The sequence below is a fragment of the Sylvia atricapilla genome, chromosome 1, assembly GCF_009819655.1.
Source record: "Sylvia atricapilla isolate bSylAtr1 chromosome 1, bSylAtr1.pri, whole genome shotgun sequence".
Lineage (NCBI taxonomy): Eukaryota > Metazoa > Chordata > Aves > Passeriformes > Sylviidae > Sylvia > Sylvia atricapilla.
Genome location: NC_089140.1, coordinates 37,119,576 through 37,136,611, shown reverse-complemented (window position 1 = coordinate 37,136,611; position 17,036 = coordinate 37,119,576). Strand labels below are relative to the sequence as shown.

Genomic DNA, 17,036 nt, shown 5'->3' with positions numbered 1-17,036 from the left:
TTCTTACTTAGGCTCATCAAACAGACAAGAACAAAGCAAAAACAATGTAATGAGAAAGTAAGATTGTGGGTTGCTGTGGTTTTGTGTGTTATTAGTAAGTAAGTGGGTCTAATATGTGTAAATTTCTCATAATTTTTCATGCTGAATCCTAAAGAAAATATGGGGGGTTTTATATGATCTCATGTCTCCAAAGGGGATTAACACACTGCATCCAGGGCTGGGTTTGCAGGATATATAGAAGAGTATACCTTATTCACTAATAGGAATGCAACACCAACTTTATTAGTATCTACTGCTGACGTAGGAAAGTTAAATATTCATTTATATCACTGTAAAAACTACATAGATGAGGCCTTAAATGCTGAACTGGAAAAACAAAAATGATATGACCTTGCAAGGAGCAGGAAAGGACAAAAGCACGCACATCATGGTTTCTGTCACGATCCATAAGAATTTTTCAAGTCTGAAATCAGATTGCCACAATACATACAAGCTGTAATGAGTAAAACCAGGAAACCGGGAATAGCTGTAAAAAAAAGCGTAGCAGCTATGAAGCGCTGGTTTAACAGAATCAAGAATACCATTTATTCTGTTAATAAGACATCGTTTAGCTGGTTTTTTTTCCTCCCATTTCTCTCAGTGGTTAATCAAGGTTCAGCACACCGTGGACAAGATGCATGTAAACACACAGAAGATGAAAGCTCCCTGACGCTTGTCAGGAAAATCCACAAACGCCAAAGAGGCTTATGTCTAAAAAGGAAAGAGAGGAGTCCTTCAACTTTATTCGAATAAAGGGAGAGTCCACTGGGTCACACACTTGCTGAGTTTTCTCTCTCGGTTTCGGAGGGCAGCCTCTTCCATCCTAAACTCCCGGCAGCACGTTGCCCTCTTCCTTTCCCCACAGCTGAGGAACAGGGAAGGTACAGCCTCCCCGAACTGCCTACCACATACCCCCCCATGAAACTACTATTTTACCCCAAAGTTCAGAAACTCGGGCTGTGCAGACCCTTCTTGTCTGTTTCACAAGCCAAGCTGTCTGAGCTCTGCAACAAACCCGCTGCCCAAAACTAGTAGAGACATCAAGACCTATTTCAAAGGCGTTAATACCCATCAAATTGATTGTAAAGACACTCGATTCCCCTTCACGCTTGCCCTACACTTCACGGCCTGGCCGTGGGTAACTCCCACAGGGCAACTCCAAAGTGTGAAAAGCTCATCCTGCTACAGCCGCGAGAAGCGGCCACCGTAGACAACCACCCCCGATGAAGGATTGGGCTCTCCGGCCCTGCCATTTAACCCGCACTCTTCGCCCCGCCCCGCCGCGGCCCCGCCGTTGCTGAGGCGACGCCGGGGGTGGGCGGGGCCAGGCGCGCGCGGCGCCCGCGGCGTGACGTAACTCGGGACGCACCAATGGGAGGCGACGGCGGCGGTGTTTGAACGGCGCGTGGCGGCGGCGGGCGCGGGTGGTGGCGCCCCGCGGGGCTCGGCCGCCGCTCCTGCGCTTCCCGGGCGCGGCCGGAGCGGGAGCGGGGCACAGCCGTGGGGAGATAAGGAGCCGGACGTGCGGAGAGGAGGAGCACCGAGCTGCGGGACGAGGGAAAATCCAGGCCGCTGCTGCCGCTGCGCCCGGATCCTTGGCGGCCCCCCCGCCTCCGCCGGGGGCTCGGGCGGGCGCGGCCGGTCGCGAAGAGGTGCCCGGCTCTGCGCTCGCCCTTCCGAGAAGGTACGGCGGGCCCGTGCGGGGTGCTGGGTCGCTGTGCCTGCAGTCAGAGGAGCAGGGGGCCGGCTGCCGGCGCCTCGGGAGAGGCCAGCCGAGCTCTTGGCTCCGGGCCCGGTGTTTAAAGCCCTCCCAGGCCCTGCCGCGGGCACCGAGCGTTTCGCAGTTCAACAACGCTTGGCCTGGACAGCGGCCACGCCCCACAGCTGCGGTGAGAAAGGCCGTAGCTGCGTGTCTGTTCCTGGTTGCGGGTCTCTGCTGTGTGTACATCTGCTTAAAACTGGCTCGAGCTTTACTCGTCTGTGCCTGTGCCTTTTCTTTCGGCGTTGGGAGAGCGTGGTGCAATCCTAGCTTCATGGGTTCTTCACCGTTTCTACTTTTAAAGGTAGAAGATGGCAGAATACTCGAGGAAGTCCTTCAAAGACAGTCTGAATGATATAAAACAACGTATGAGAGAGAAGAGAGCTCAGAAATGGTCAAGGCTGGGGAAAACTACCCAGTTCTCCACCGTAAAAGCAAAAAGAGCAAGTAAGATGCTTAAATATCCTAGGATTTGTAGATTATTTGTCTTTTTTTCAATCCCATTTGAAACACTCACTGTTTTGTTGCAGCAAACAACTCCAACAAAATGAAGATCATTCAAGCAAACAACAGAGATCTGGCTCTGTCATTGCAAGAACAAAAGCTCAAACTGAGGGAAGCTGAAGCTACCATTCTTCAGCTAAGGAAAGATTATCACATTTTGAAGACTCAGATGTTTGTCTTGCAAAGAAATCAGAGGTTCCAGCAAGAACAAGGACATGTGGAGGTATTTTTAATAATAACAATATGAGCTGATGAAGCTGAACATCAGAATCTGTGCCAATCCATTGATAGATACCTTTATGACCTTAAATGTTTCATAAAGGATTAACTCAGTATGTTCAACAAGGTTTTTTTCCCCTAACTTGGTATGCTGATTTGTATACTTTGACACCTGGTAATGAACTTTTTTTTCCTCACTACTCTTTCTCATTTACTTAAAATAAGAAAAAGTAAACATAAAATTTTAAAAATCTTAATTAAAAAATTAAAGTCTATCTTCTGTGAATTTTATAGGGAGTTTATCACATGTGACAGTGGTTTCTTCAGATTTTAGTTATCTCAATGGTTGATAAGTTTGTAGATGATATGAGTATGATTGATAGTAACATTGTTACTGTCTTTCCTTTGTTCATTAGAATCGACTGTCAGCCTTGAGCGAGATAATTTCCAAAGTCTCTCAGAATTTACTGGACTCAGTCACTCTCCTTGGCCCAGCAAAGAATTTGTGTTCAGTAGACATGGCAAGTGCCTTTTCCTCTTGACGAGCAGGACTTCTGTTATTGATTGCCTTCACTCCTTCCACCATAGATGCACATAGGTGTTTGGAGCTGAGCCTTATTTTAGAGGAAGGACCACTCCCACAGTTCCCAGTATCCCAGGGATGCATGCTGTGGGTGTTTGTCAGTAGGTTATAAGTGGGATTGAGGCTCTGCTAGGCAGTGGTTGGGGTACTCTGGTTTTCTGGAATTTTGTGCACAGTTCCTTCCCCTGTCTGCTTGCTGTTAAGATTGGGCTGGTGATGAATGTGCTGATGTGCAGGGGCTGGCTAACACAGCACTTGGTGTTAGCCAGACAGAAAGAAAGAGTCAAGGGCCTCTTTGGTTCTTCCTTGAGTAACTTGGCTATTGTCTAAAATTCGTAGATGGCATAAGCTTGTCCCAGCGATTTAATCACAGTAAGATTTATTTTCTTGACAGAATCAAAGAGTGCTTTCTTCAAGTCCTGGAAACAGTTGCAGTGTCACAGGACCAACACATGCAATGTAAGTATCATTGATTAATGCCTGTTTATGTTTGGAAACTATGTTACAGGAAATTTAATTTTCTGACTGGAAAAAGGGAAGAAACCCAGTGTAATGAATCTGTTCCTTGTAGTTAACTTTACTGCTGTTCAGTAAATATTACTTTTGGTTATTTTCTCTAGGGGACCTCTAAAATGTGTTCTTGAAGATGGTCCTGTACTTCCAAGTGGAATAGAAACTAGTGGTGACAGAAATTCTTTGTCAAAGACCTGTGTGGAATCTAACAGTGACACTTCCTTTACCAAAGTAATTCCAAATGAAGGTAACTAAATCAAAGTATCAGACATTGTTGTATTTTAAATTAGGAAAACAATGTGTGAGTACAAGTTTAGAAAATTGCGGCTTTTGAAGCAACTGACAGGTAATTGTCTACTTATTGTCAGAAAGGGGAAATACTAATGCTGTCCACTAGTAAAATGTTTGAATGAAGACACCCAGTCAAATGGGGAAATATTTAAAACTTTTGTCTTCTCTATACTTACAATCCAGTTTCATTATCTACCAAACAGTTCAACCAAGTAAAATTACCTTAAGACTGTCATTAGCATTTATGAAATCAATAAAAACTTGTTAACAAAGCAATATACTCAGGAAAATAAATGACCTGTAAATAACCTTTCAAAAGGAACAGTTTAGAGGAAAATACTAGTGTTATATTGCATAACTGCTTTCTGCATGGAAGCTATATTAAACAGAGCTTATCTCAATTGCCAAATCCTAGTTTATAAAAATCTGTGGAGAAAACCCAAAGAATAGTCTGAATTTTTGACAGGTTCTGAATTTTTGCACAAAGCTTAACATGGTTTTTCCATCTGGCATTAATATGACATTTTCCCTTCAATTTCAAGGACAGCCATCTGATTTTCATCTGAACAACACAGAGCTGGAGGTGGAAAACGTTTCTTCGGGTGTAAAGTTTGGATTTGGTAGCGTGTTACCAAAAAATGTGTCCACCAGACGTCACTTTTCAAAGATGAGGAACCTTAATGTAGTTTTTACTGGTGTCTTGGAACATTTAGAAGCACCTGATGCAGAAAAAGAACTTTCTGAAGAGAATGAAATTAGGCTTGAAGAAAGTCCAGAGAAGTATGCTACAGGAAATATAAATGCAGCTGTTCCTCACTTGAATAAAAGCAAGGTGGATTCAGAGCTGGTGTTGAGGCAGAAAAATTCTGAAACTACACAGTTAAAATTAAAACATAATTCTGATCTTAAACAACCGGAATGTAAAAGCAGAGAAAACCATCAACGAGGGAAAGAAAAGTGCCGGAAAAGAAAACTGGAATTGCCACTTACTTCCCAACAAAAACGAGGAAAAGTGGGTAAAGAGGCTTCTAAAAAAAAGCTGAATTTCTTGGGTGGCATCAGTGATGCTTATGACTTTCATTTGGAAGAGAGTGTCCATCTTACACCTTTTCGACAAAACAAGGTGAACAGCAGCAATACTGTAGTGGAGGAAGAAGACTCAACTGAAACCACTACCACTGAGTCAAGCAGTACTGCAGGGGACTCAGATGACAGCCTCTATGAGCCTTACAAGAGTAGATCAAAGAAAAGACAAAGTTCAGTGGAGCAGAAACCTACGTCACCAATCCATCCAAGGCCAAGGTCTAAAAGGTGTTTGGCACAGCGTGAGCAGAAGCTCTGTCATGAACAAGAGATTGAAAACAACAAATCAAGTGAAAAGTCTGTTAGTAAGTGCAGAAAGTGTTCTGTAATTGGTTTTGTTTCCTTGAAAGATAATGTTGTTTAGGAGATTTTTTTTTTATTATTTTAGGAGTTTTTTTTTAATAGCAACTAAAACAGTAATGTTTTAAGAATGGTTAGATTCTCTTTTAAGCTCGCTTACATGAATGACCTGAACTGTGCCTAATTTCTTCACAGGGCAGCCTTCTGAGCCATCTCGTGGACATCTCTGTGATGTTACTAATACAGCTGCAGTGCTTCCCAGCACTGGGGATGCAGAAATTGCCCCTGAAGGTGAAGGACTTCAGTCTCCAAAACGCAAGCGGCGAACCTGTTCTGTTACTGTGAGCTACAAAGAACCAAGTATTGTAGGGTAGGTGTCTTTACTTTGCAGTTTGATATAAAGTTCATGATATTCTATCCAACAGAGGATTTGAAAGGCTTATTTAGACCTTGAAAAGAAGACCTTAATAGAAGAGCTCATTCAGAGAAGTCTAGAGTTAGTAATACAGCCTAGTTCATGTGAAATGGAACTTACTAAGTTTTTATTGTTTTAATGGTGTAGGGAACAGAACTCAGTTTTGCCTTTTTTTTTTTTTTTTTTAAACAGGAAACTCAGGAGAGGAGATCCATTTACAGATACAAAGTTCCTGTGTTCTCCAATTTTCAAGCAGAAAAAAGACGCTAAACAATGTTCTCATAAGACAAGCTCTATGAAAAAATACAATGAGGAATTGGTTACGTGTCTCTGAGATTTTCAGTAAAACCATGCTTCTGCCATGAAGAAAGTCATTTCCTGGCTGAAATATTTTGTTGCACAATATGTTATATAGATATGTAAGTAGTTGTGTGTCTAGTATTAAGGATATCAGATTAAGGGGGCCTGGATTTATTCTAGTGACTTATTTTTAATTATATGGGTTGATTATTTTTATACCTAAAGTGATTCTATTCAAGCTCCTTTTGAATGGATCTGGGAGTATATGAGAAATCTCTGATGGATAAGACTGTGAATGCCATTATATGGGTGAACTTTAGGGACTTAAAATGTTTTGGGCAGGAAGTATTTTTAATAACTGTTAGTACAGATCTTGCTTATGTGATGGTTGTAGTTTCTTGTTGAATCTTATAATAAACATCTTCATGCTTGGAAGCAGCTCTGAGTGGGTTGGTGTTCTTTTGGCAGTTTCCATAGTTGCTCCATGGGCACTAATGAACTCTGCTTAAGTTCTAGCCACAAGGCCTGATCATCTCAGCCTGGAATTCTAGTACTAGAGGAACTTAAGCAGAGTGGTTGAACTAGAGGTTACAGCCTGGAGCTAATACTGCCAAGGTTGTGGGTCCAGTCCCTGTATCACCAATTGATGTAAGAGGTGCACTGAATGATTCTTAAGGGTATTCTGTGAACCTCAGGTGCTCTTTCATGAAACAAATCTGCAACAGCTCTTTTATCAGGGAAAGAAAACAGGGTGATTGCAGAGCACCTCAAGGTAGGTGTGGTGGATCTGGGTGTTTTTTTCTTCCTGGACTGAGCAAGCTTGAAAAATTGATGTGATGGAAAGGTGTAAGGAAAAAATGAGTCCTCCCTGATCTCAGCTGCTTTTGCTAGAAGTGTTCAGTAAAACAGCTCTTGGCCATTTGCCACTGTTCAGAAAAGAACACTTTCACGGGACCAAATCTGAGTGGATGGGGAAAAAAAAATCTCTTCCTACTCTAATTATCTGTCACATATTGGACAGCTGCAGGCTTTGTTGATGTGACCATAAGAAGTGACCATCTGGTGATGTACAAGCTCCACCTGGACTGAAGTTTTCTGCTACATATATTATGTTTTGTGAGTAAGGGACTCTTGAAGGCAAATACCAGCAAATAGCATAAGCATGCTTTGAAGTGAAAAATCAAAACTTTGGAACAGCTCAGTCAACAGCATCATGTCTCAGTTACCATGAAGCTGGGAATGCTACTTGGACTGATCTCAGCTCAGCTCAGCCCATTGTACTCTTGGTGAACTCTATCCTACCTGGAAGAGGCACTCTCAGCACTCCTGTAGCTTCACTGTGCTTGGTTGTGAAATTCCTTCAGTATGGGTGTTTGTATCACGAGTACCAAGTAATGAAAAAAAGAGACCAAAATAAGTAGGGTTTTGTACATATATAATTTAAAACTATTCTGTACCAGTACAATATATTAATTTGACAAATGTAAAGTTCATCAGCTGTTAAAGCATTTGCAAAACCACATATCCTACCATAACTTTATTGCACAGTATCTATGAAAATATTAATTCTTAAATTAGAAAACACGTTTCAATATAGAAGAGACAATCTGATTGAAAGACGATAAGAAAATCTACTCTGAAAATAACAAAAATTCACAGGTTACCAAGCTTTAACAGATGCATCTGTAGGCCCAATATACAAAACAGGTTTATAGCATCCTGTTCTGGCTATTAAAGTACTCACTGTACCTTTGTTACAGATCCCAATGTAGGTCAGACTAAATTCATACAAAACACTATGGCAAGTCCAGCATTAACATTTTGAATACCTTGGGTACCACATTTACTACTTCTAGATAGTTCCTGACGTCTTGCTGAATCGATCTGTGATCTAACATCGCACTGGCATTTTGCAGGAATAGATTCTTTGACACAGCACAGGATTGGTTTTCTCAGTCTCATAACTTGAATTTTACCAGTGTAACCTCTTTAAATATAAAACACCAAGAATGAAAGTTTAATCTGTTTCTCACAAAAGCAGTCATAATTTACAAACTAATTAGAAAATGTCAAGGGACAGCTTTTTGGCCTGTACTGATCTACATTAAGGATTTAGGTGTACCTCTTAAATGTAGTGTAAGCAGCAAAATGTATATATATTATATGTATATATGAGTGTGTGTTCTTTTTGAAGATATACTAAGAGCTGTAAAATGTTAATATGTTCCTGGGTCTAAGTAATTACAGTTAATATGCATTTACAATAAAGCTTGGTAGAAAATCCAGTTTACCACAGAGCCAAGTATCAAAGCTCAAAGCTGTCCTATGTTGTCTTCCTTTGTGCACAATAGTCTTATTTCTGCTGAACAATCTAAAGAATTTAGCAGTAAGGAGTAGTAAGTAGGGTGGATCATGAAGTGCATAAAACCTTAACTCTACTAAGCCAATTAAAATTGTCTAGTAGATGCGAAGTAGTCTCTAAAGTTATTTTGGGTACTTATGTCCTGCATAAGCCAAGTCACTACAACATTACGCATCTAGCCAGATTATTTTTTCTTTTTTTCTTTTTTTTTTTTTTTTTTTTTTTTAAGAGTGGTTATGAGATTACAATTTGCAGTTAAAATATTTATCAAAACTGAAAATGAATAGAAAAACTTGCATCTATCAAAGATCACAGGCAGTCCTTTTTCAGAACCAACTGCTCTTCTCTCACAGCTTCTCAACCAGCTGAGTGTTTCTTTTAAAAAATAATATCTTATAAAAAGATTCTACAAAGAAACAAGTGTTTCAGAACCCCCCCACACCTGTTGTTTTCCCTTACGATTTTCTTTTTTACTGGAAAAATAATAAAACTTTATCAAATAGGTACTGCATTAGGTAGCTATAACATTAGGTAATCTATAACATCTGTTGTCTGGGAATTTTCTTCATCTTCCCAAACATGTGCAACTTCCCCCCTGTTTGTGGGGTTTCTGAGGCTGTAGCTGATAAACTTACTAGGAACATAAGGTAATCGGCACACAAAAGAAATATTCCGTAATTAAATACATTATAAAGCATTTAATAAAATAATTTTTGTAACTTCAGTATAATACATGTTTGCAAAACTAAAAGGGTTTTTAAAAGTGCTAAGTATTAAACAAAAGTTTCTTGAAAGTCCCACAACTCAGATATAGAACGGCTTTCCCTGTCCATAACATAGGCACACTATTTGGTTGTAAAAAAGACAGTGTCACTTGTCAATTAATCCAGCTTCTTTAATTTTTGTGTAGAAGAATTTCTCCAGTATATTGGCACATTTGTAGTATTCACTCTCGGGGGGGTTGTACTCTCTGCAGTTTGTAAAGACTCGCTGCAAGTCTGCCATGAATAATTTCTTAGACACGTAGTACCTGTTCTTGAGTCGCTCACTCATTGTTTTGAGATCTGCACAGAAGAAAAATAGATTAACAGCGTTGGATTCAAATACTTTTCGTGTGCAATATCCCTTCAGACTGATTTGTCATTTAACATGAACTGGCAAAGCTAGGATTTGGAATGGAAATTGCCTTCACCTAAGGCATGGTCTGTATTTTAGCTTCAAAAGCAACTGAGCTGCTGGAACTAAGTAATATTTCACTGTAAGGATGAATTTATGTAGAGTTTATTTTTAATTCTTTAAAACATTAAAGCTTTTTTTGTTCTGTTCTCATACTTAGAGCTCTTGAGTTTTCTGTGGGTAGTAGATGTCTCTAACTCTCTTCTGTCCTGAGACAACCTGTTTTCAACTCTGCTGGAGGAGGCCTTAGGGGTATATGGGCAAAGAATTCAAACATCACAAAACATTGATGCTAACCTAAACCCCCTTACTGCTGTGCAAACACAGTGGAGAAGATACACTGGTCTACACTACAACCAAGATTTGCAGCTTTGAAAAAAAAAGAGATTAAATTTGTTTTTATTGCCTCTTCAGAGTTTATAGTTGCATATCGTTTTTAAGAAACATGTGAGAACTGATCTCCCCTGCTTTCAGAGCATCATGCAAAACATTTACTTACAGAACATTCTTTAAGAAGTGTTCTCCTTTATACTAAAATCAGTCATCCATAAAATATGTAAATGATCTCAGTGTTCTCCACATAGTTACTTTCCCAGTAATTCTCATCAGGCATTTAAAAATTCTGTCTACATTACAAGTGTTCTAGGAGTACAGGAATAGAAGTAGTGGGAGGTGTGCTGGATGCCATGGCTTTTCTCACCTCAGATGCTCTAACAACTATTTTTTTTAGTAATGCTTGAGCCAGGCATCAGCAGCACCTTTGTGAAACCGTAACAGAAGTAGCTGAAATGAAGAGTTAATGTCAATGAATACTGCAAGGACAACAGAGACCAAAAACCTCCAATGCAAAAGAATTAAACTTTTTAACTTCAGATTTAAAAATATGGTGGTATTTTTGTTTTGATAATGGTTTGGGGAGTGGGGTTGGGTTTTTTAAGGGAAATTTGAATTTATTAAAAGAGAGGAAACCTTGTCAATTTGACAAAATGGGATTATTTAAGGAAAGTCTGATGGATGCTCCCAAATACTCTTTCCAGTGGTACAGAACTTGCCACTCCCTAGGTTTTCACAACATTTTGCAAATGTAAAGGCTCATTCAGCTCCCATTAAGTCTGAAATTCAGGTGCCTACACCTAAACTAGATATCCATAGACTAATTATAGAACCCAGTTAAGAAGGCTATTCAGCTCACCCTAAAGCAAATGTTGCCTGGCTAGAGAGTTAAACTGTTCTCTAAGCACAGTGAAAATTTGGTTCCATCTGGCTGTCACTCAAACTAACAGCTTTTGAATACAGCAGACGAAAAGGGAAAAAAAAACCCACAACAAGTATTGCTTGACAGAGCGCCTAAAGAGTTCTTAAAACGGGTAAAAAAGCATTTATACATGAGAACTGACCTTAGGAGGTAGTAAAAAAAAAAAAAATTACAGCCATACCTCTCAAAAACTGAACAATTTAGTCTGTACACAAACATAAAGGCAACTGTTATATCTTGTCTGAGCAAGTTTTTACAGTATCAGCATGCTGGCAGGGAGAGCAGAAAGAAATCTGAAGTTAATCACGAATCAAGGCACAGTTTAGTCATGCTGGGTTCCTTAGCTGAAAAATACAAAGCAAAACTAAACCAAAGACCTCAGTTTAATCCTCAAAATAAAGTGCTGTCCCTACCTCTAGTGTAATGCAATCTGAACAAGAAAAGGACAGAAAACATCCCTACTTTTAGTTTGCCAACTCAGGTAAGTCATTTGTAGCCATTGTTCAGATTAAACAGATTTCTGAAGTAGATCTGCTCAGAAAAGCAGATAAGAGAAAATTCTGCCACAGAACGAGATTCACATTTTTTCATCATTGGTAGAAAAGAAATTTGGGGATACAGGAAGCCAGCAATTGGCTTATAAAGTATATGTACATCTGCTATTTGGGAATGATAAGTTGAAAATAAAAACATAATTAAACTAATTTGATATTCATGGGCTTGGAGCCTATGTAAAGCAACATGAATAAATACTTTTATTCTCTGAGAAACTGATGGCTAGTAGTCTGCCATGAATCTGTATTTCATTCTCTAACAATATTAAACAGTTCAGAAAATGTAATCAGAGTGATAGAGGTGAGTATTGCACAAATGAGGACCGAGTATCAGAATTCAGTTTTAAATCTGATGTAATACAAATCAAGCATTCATTTAGAGTATCACTGAATTATCATTGAAATTATATGTCCCAGAAGTCAAAAGCTGGGTCATAGAGAAGCAGTCAAAAGAAAAATATGATTAGCAGTTGTGTACTTCCCTTTGCAAGCAATCCTACATAAACAACAGCTGTATTACTTATAAGTCAAACAAATATATCAATAAATGTAACACCTCAGACAACTGTGGCAGATCTAAAAGACAAAGATAAAAGTTAGCTTACAATCAGTTGCATGAAGCATTTTCCTAAACTTAAATTGCAGCAAAGTGTTAAGACTTAGTTAGAAAACCCTGTTACCTCTGAAAATTTTTTCTCTCTGGGATTTAGAAATCTTAAATCTGTATTTCAAAGCAACTCAAACACTCAGGTGTCCCATGAAAGTTTGCCTTCGGGTTTTTTTAACATATGAGTAGAATCTGCAATGACCAGTTACTACACACAAGAACATATCCCTACAACATCCCTACACCAGCTCACTGCTGAAAGCTTCCTGCTGACTGCACCATTTAAGGGCTTGTTAGGGCTCACTAGGGCACACTAAGATTTCAGATACATACACCACACATTTCACAAAGGTCACAGAGCACTCATCAATTTCAAATGACATCATCATACTCTTGACACTTCAGAGCTGCAAGGTATTCAGCTGCAAGTAACATTTATCTTTCACCATAAAACAATCAGATTAAAATTTATTTGCTATGTCTGCAGCTATAATGATTTTTAAACTCTACTTAAAAAATGTTAATGGCATTACCCATGGGAAACCTTATAACTTCATAATATCCAGGAGCTTCTGTTCTCTTCACGGGTTCCATGAAGGGCCAAGCGCTTTGATGGCTCTTTGGTAAAGAAAAAAGTAAGGTATCTAATATGGAAACTAGATATTGGAAATAATTTAAAAATCTTTACAGAAAGTAAACTAGAACTAGCACTCACCTTCACTTGCTGCAGGATGGTTTTTAATGTGCTGTAAAGTTGATCTGGATCCTTGGGCTCCTTACTTGAAGGAAAACATGAATAGAAAAAGATTAGTTTGAGTACCTTATCTTTGTTCCTACAATTTATATCTTACCTAAAAGCAACTTCAAAATTACAAGCATTTTATGGAAGAAATAAAATTCAAAACAAGCAAACAAACCCAAAAAAAATGATCAGAAAAGAACCCTACTACCCAAAACACATTTGCCCACAATAAAAAATAAAATAAAAAATACCACCAAAAAGCCACTTAAGGACTCATTTCTTGCAGATTATTTGATTTCCAGTGGATAGAAAGAAATATCAAGTGGAATTGTTTAGTTTTCTCAAAGAAATATCCCAGCTGCTTCAAAGTTTTACTTTGTGTAGCACTCACCCTCTTTCTTTTCCGCTTGGTTTCCAGCCAGTCTCTCCTGTACACCAACAACATGAGATATTATATGGGAACTACAGTAGTAACATTAACTGAGTTATTGCAACTCAAAGAAGAAAAGCCATTTCAGCACTACTGCAGTAAAATGGGTTTGTTTTGATAAAAGCTATTTCTAATAAATAACATAACCACCTAGCCCACTGTTCCATTCAATTTCCTACATGCCTCTTCTTCCAGACTGATGAAAAGATTCTAAAACATTTCTATTTGAAATACATTTCTTTTCAATAATTCAATACATATTTTAATGCAACCCATCTCTGTAAAGAATAATCATGATAAAGTTATCCAATCTGAATCCCCAGGAAAAAAGAAAAAACTGCAGAAAAGCATAGCTGAAGAAAAGTCCCCCAAAATACGATACTTAATTTTTTTAAATTCTGTTTTGTCCTGTAAGTTCAAGCCTTGCACAGAAATCAGTGTTGTTCAGTGCAGTGCATTGAAATGGCGCCAGAGGGAAACTGCCGCCTACACTGTGATACAAATCAAAGAGGGATCACATATAAGTAAAATTATACACACATACATAAAAGAGGCCCAGCCTGGGATGCCTTGGGGAAATCTCAAAGACAGCAGTTGTAATGGAAACACAACAATCTTCACAGAAATCAAATCAGCAGACCAAAACAATTACATTCTAATCAAAAAGAACTATGTGACTCCATTAGTATTTCTAGTCTCAGACCCTTCTTAAGCTGTTCTGCTTCTGTTCTACATTAAAAGAGATTGATACATACTAATTCCAGGAATGCTTTCTATAGGAATCTGCCGCACTCCATCTTTGAAGCAAGAAAGGCCAGGATAAACTTTTCGTATTTGAGCTTGCTTCCTTTCTATGAGCTTTTTAATGATCTGTAATAAAGCAGCAGAGAAAACAAAAAATAATTTATTTGGTCTAAAGTAACGCAGAAGATTAATTCAAAACTGTGATGAACAATAACATTGTCACTTCCAAACCTTGCAGTCCTTTTCCATGAAGCTGGTAATGGGGCTGAGCTACCTGACCAAACACTGATTCTGCAAATGAAGGGAGCTACTAAGTCTCTCAGCTATTTTGCACAGATCTAGAAAAAAAAGGAGTCATGGCTTGCTCTTTTTGATCACAAGCTGCACAGCTCTTGGGAAGACAGGAGCAGACGTAGAGAAGGAATTTTTTGGAAGAAAGTTTGAGAACTGGCTGTAAAATTTTAACAGCTGGAGTGTCTGAAATGCTTCAGCATAGCTGGTCAAAAATTCAAGGCATATTTTGAATGCATGTGTTTTGATGTACATATATGTTCATATTTCAAATTTTTAGAAATAACCTACTCATTTCAAAGTCTCCATATATCTATCCTTAGGAGTTGCTTATGTATCAATCAAAGATACTGTCATGAAAGATTTTCTCTGGAGGATGTCAGAATGCTGCCACTCCTCAGAACCAAAATTCTACTCTCCTCGCAAATGCTAGGGAAAGGCTTTTCCCACTCCTGGGTACACTCTGTTTTACTCTGCAATCTTATTACCTCAAATTCTAAGCAATTTGCTTTGCTGCTCTTGATACCCATTTAGATACTTATCTAAGCTTTGCATGTCCTGATATGTAACTTTCAAACCTTCCTAACTTGGAGTAAACAAATGCACAGCCATGCAGACCACCAGTTTGATAGAATATTTTCTTTGGAAATAATAAAAATGGACTTATTTTTATTTTTAAGGACCTTCACTCACTCATACATAGTATTTCCTCTCAAAGAAGAGAAAAAAAGATAAAACCAGACTTTCAAAAGAGCTTAGAAATGTTAGGAGGGATACAGTATACAACAGCACCATGGCCAGATTCCAGCATAATACTAAAATAATTTCAAACTAATTATTAAATCAAACTTAAGGCCTTCTTATAATTTAGGAACTAGTGGCTCTTCCTGATTAAAGCAAGCTGTTCAATCAGTACCAGTAATTACTTACAAGTCAGGAGGTCACAAACCTTTGCGTAGAGAGACTTGTCATATTTTTCAGAATGACAGTAAACAAGCTGCTGGCACAGTGTCAGGTGATATGGTCTTAGCAGTCATGGGCATATACTCCAGTTCTTTAAATAAAAGCTTAGATCCCATGAAAAATTTCCCTTCTAAAAGGAAAGTTCCTGAAAAGCCTGATGTCTAGTACTGGCCAATACCAGCATTCAAGAAAATCAGTACATTATACCATCAACATTCAAAATCTTTTTTGTGTCCAAGTAGCATTATCACTGCCTTTGATATGTACAGACAAGCAAACACTCTTCATGAACTGCAGACTGTGAAGGCTATTTCTAAATTTCCTTGCAATGGGGAGAATAAAAGGCCTGATGGGTATTATTAATGTTAGGTAGGCAATCCTAAGATGCAGTTCCAAAGCTGTATGTAATTATTCTCAGAGAAGATCAACAGCACAGGTCAATGCATAACAGCAGCTTTCTTCCTAATAATTTTAGACATGAGATGTCTGGAGGACCAGGGCACTTTATCTACATGATAAAGTGTAGATTTATCTCCAAGTTCTTTAGAATGATGTGGACATCCCAACAAATAAGAGAGTGAAGAAAGCTAATAAAGCAATCCCAGAGGCAAAACTTTCAAAACGAACAAGTTTTTGGAAGTGTCATGTCATGTTGATGGTTTGGGCCAAGAACTGTACTACTGCAATTAGGCAGGCCTAAGATCTAACAGGCTACAAGAGACACATCCACTACCCACATGGACCACATCCCATCCCTAAGGGGCAGCTGGCATGTCCAGCAGTAGCCTGGAATCTGAAGGACAATGCAGCCAAGCAGAAATGAAAGGGGAAAAACTTATGGTTCCTGTTGTATGGACACATGAAAACTTTCTCAATAAGTAAAGTTAAAAAAACTTGTAAATTAAATGTGAAACCATCAGATAGTGGCTTTCCTTCTCCAAGCACAGGCCAAATCATTCTATTGGAAGAGAAATTATTGTTCCATAAAGACGCTTTTTAACAAAATAAAAGGTCAAGTTTGAACAATTTTGAAAGAACAAATTATAATTTGTATTTCTTTAAAAACCAAGGAAAGTATTTAAACACAAGTGGAAACATCATAATTATTTTGCTAATAAACTGCCTTATTATATAAAATATTATTAAGAACTAAATAAAGAACATCTCAATTCAAAGAAGGATAGACTTAAAATGGCAGAAAAAAAGAATCCTCTTCTTTTCAAGTAAAACAGGCAATGCAATACAAACACTCCATTTAAATGTCACTCTAATGAACTCTACTGATAAGGGCGGGAAGGAACAGACAAAGCCATTAAAAAATAATTCAATCTCGTAAGATTTTTCTTAGTTAACTACCACAAAATTGAACTTTGAATTATTCCTCAAAATACCAGTACTTTAACAGTCTTATTCTTGTTAAATCAGTAAGTTATCATTTCATGCTTCAACTACAAAATTTTGGCACTGGGACTTGAATGAAGGGATTATTATAACTAATAAAAGTATGCACTAAAATTCAGGCATCAAAGAAAAGAAGAGAGCTAACCTGGCACCCAGTGAACTGTTTCTAAACATATGAATAGAGAGTAATATTAAACATTTCATTTCAATCTTCACCTCTTTTTGCTTTTTGATGATGACAGAAAATTCCGTGTAGGGGATCCTTGGGTTTAATTCACATCCCATTAATGTGGCACCCTCATAATCCTTGATGTAGCCAACATATTTTGCTTTTGGTACTTTAATATCTTTGGAGAAACCCTGATAAAGAAAAAAAATTATATTATCATAATGTCATTTTCTTTTTATATTTGTTTTAACTGAAATGGATGAGGATTTAGAACCAAATTCATCATAATGCTAAAATACAAAAATTACAAAAGTGAGTTATGGACTATGGTTCAGT

General features: G+C 38.3%; 2 protein-coding genes across 7 annotated transcripts in view; one reads left to right on the top strand and one right to left on the bottom strand.

Moving 5' to 3' along the window:
- The first annotated feature begins 1,970 nt into the window (after positions 1-1,970).
- Positions 1,971-6,441, top strand: SGO1 (shugoshin 1). Of its 2 annotated transcripts, XM_066319722.1 has the most exons (8): positions 1,971-2,245; positions 2,329-2,525; positions 2,938-3,042; positions 3,499-3,563; positions 3,725-3,864; positions 4,451-5,296; positions 5,487-5,661; positions 5,899-6,441. In XM_066319722.1, exons 1-8 carry the CDS (start codon positions 2,110-2,112, stop codon positions 6,038-6,040), a joined length of 1,806 nt encoding a protein of 601 aa, XP_066175819.1. In that variant the 5' UTR covers positions 1,971-2,109; the 3' UTR covers positions 6,041-6,441. The 2 variants fall into 2 exon arrangements, with proteins under 2 accessions (XP_066175819.1, XP_066175811.1); XM_066319714.1 differs by lacking the exon at positions 2,938-3,042.
- A 983-nt stretch (positions 6,442-7,424) lies between these two features.
- The window catches only part of KAT2B (lysine acetyltransferase 2B), a 39,840-nt gene continuing 30,228 nt past the window's right edge, over positions 7,425-17,036 (bottom strand). Inside the window, exons 13-18 of one of the 5 annotated variants that reach the window (XM_066319734.1) lie at positions 16,748-16,891; positions 13,888-14,002; positions 13,094-13,130; positions 12,676-12,739; positions 12,494-12,578; positions 7,425-9,432 (exon numbers count right to left, since the gene is read on the bottom strand). In XM_066319734.1, coding sequence (XP_066175831.1) covers positions 9,239-9,432; positions 12,494-12,578; positions 12,676-12,739; positions 13,094-13,130; positions 13,888-14,002; positions 16,748-16,891 — 639 coding nt within the window. In that variant the 3' untranslated portion in view covers positions 7,425-9,238. The remainder of the gene's footprint in view (positions 9,433-12,493; positions 12,579-12,675; positions 12,740-13,093; positions 13,131-13,887; positions 14,003-16,747; positions 16,892-17,036) is intronic. The other 4 variants (XR_010743675.1, XM_066319744.1, XM_066319754.1 and 1 more) reach the window with 4 other exon arrangements.

Excerpts from the sequence above, each read along its gene's own strand:
- SGO1 (XM_066319722.1), top strand. The coding sequence starts at position 2,110 with ATGGCAGAATACTCGAGGAAGTCCTTCAAAGACAGTCTGAATGATATA. Across the intron at positions 2,246-2,328 it reads CGTAAAAGCAAAAAGAGCAA|CAAACAACTCCAACAAAATG; the intron begins GTAAGATGCTTA and ends GTTTTGTTGCAG. Across the intron at positions 3,564-3,724 it reads ACAGGACCAACACATGCAAT|GGGACCTCTAAAATGTGTTC; the intron begins GTAAGTATCATT and ends TATTTTCTCTAG.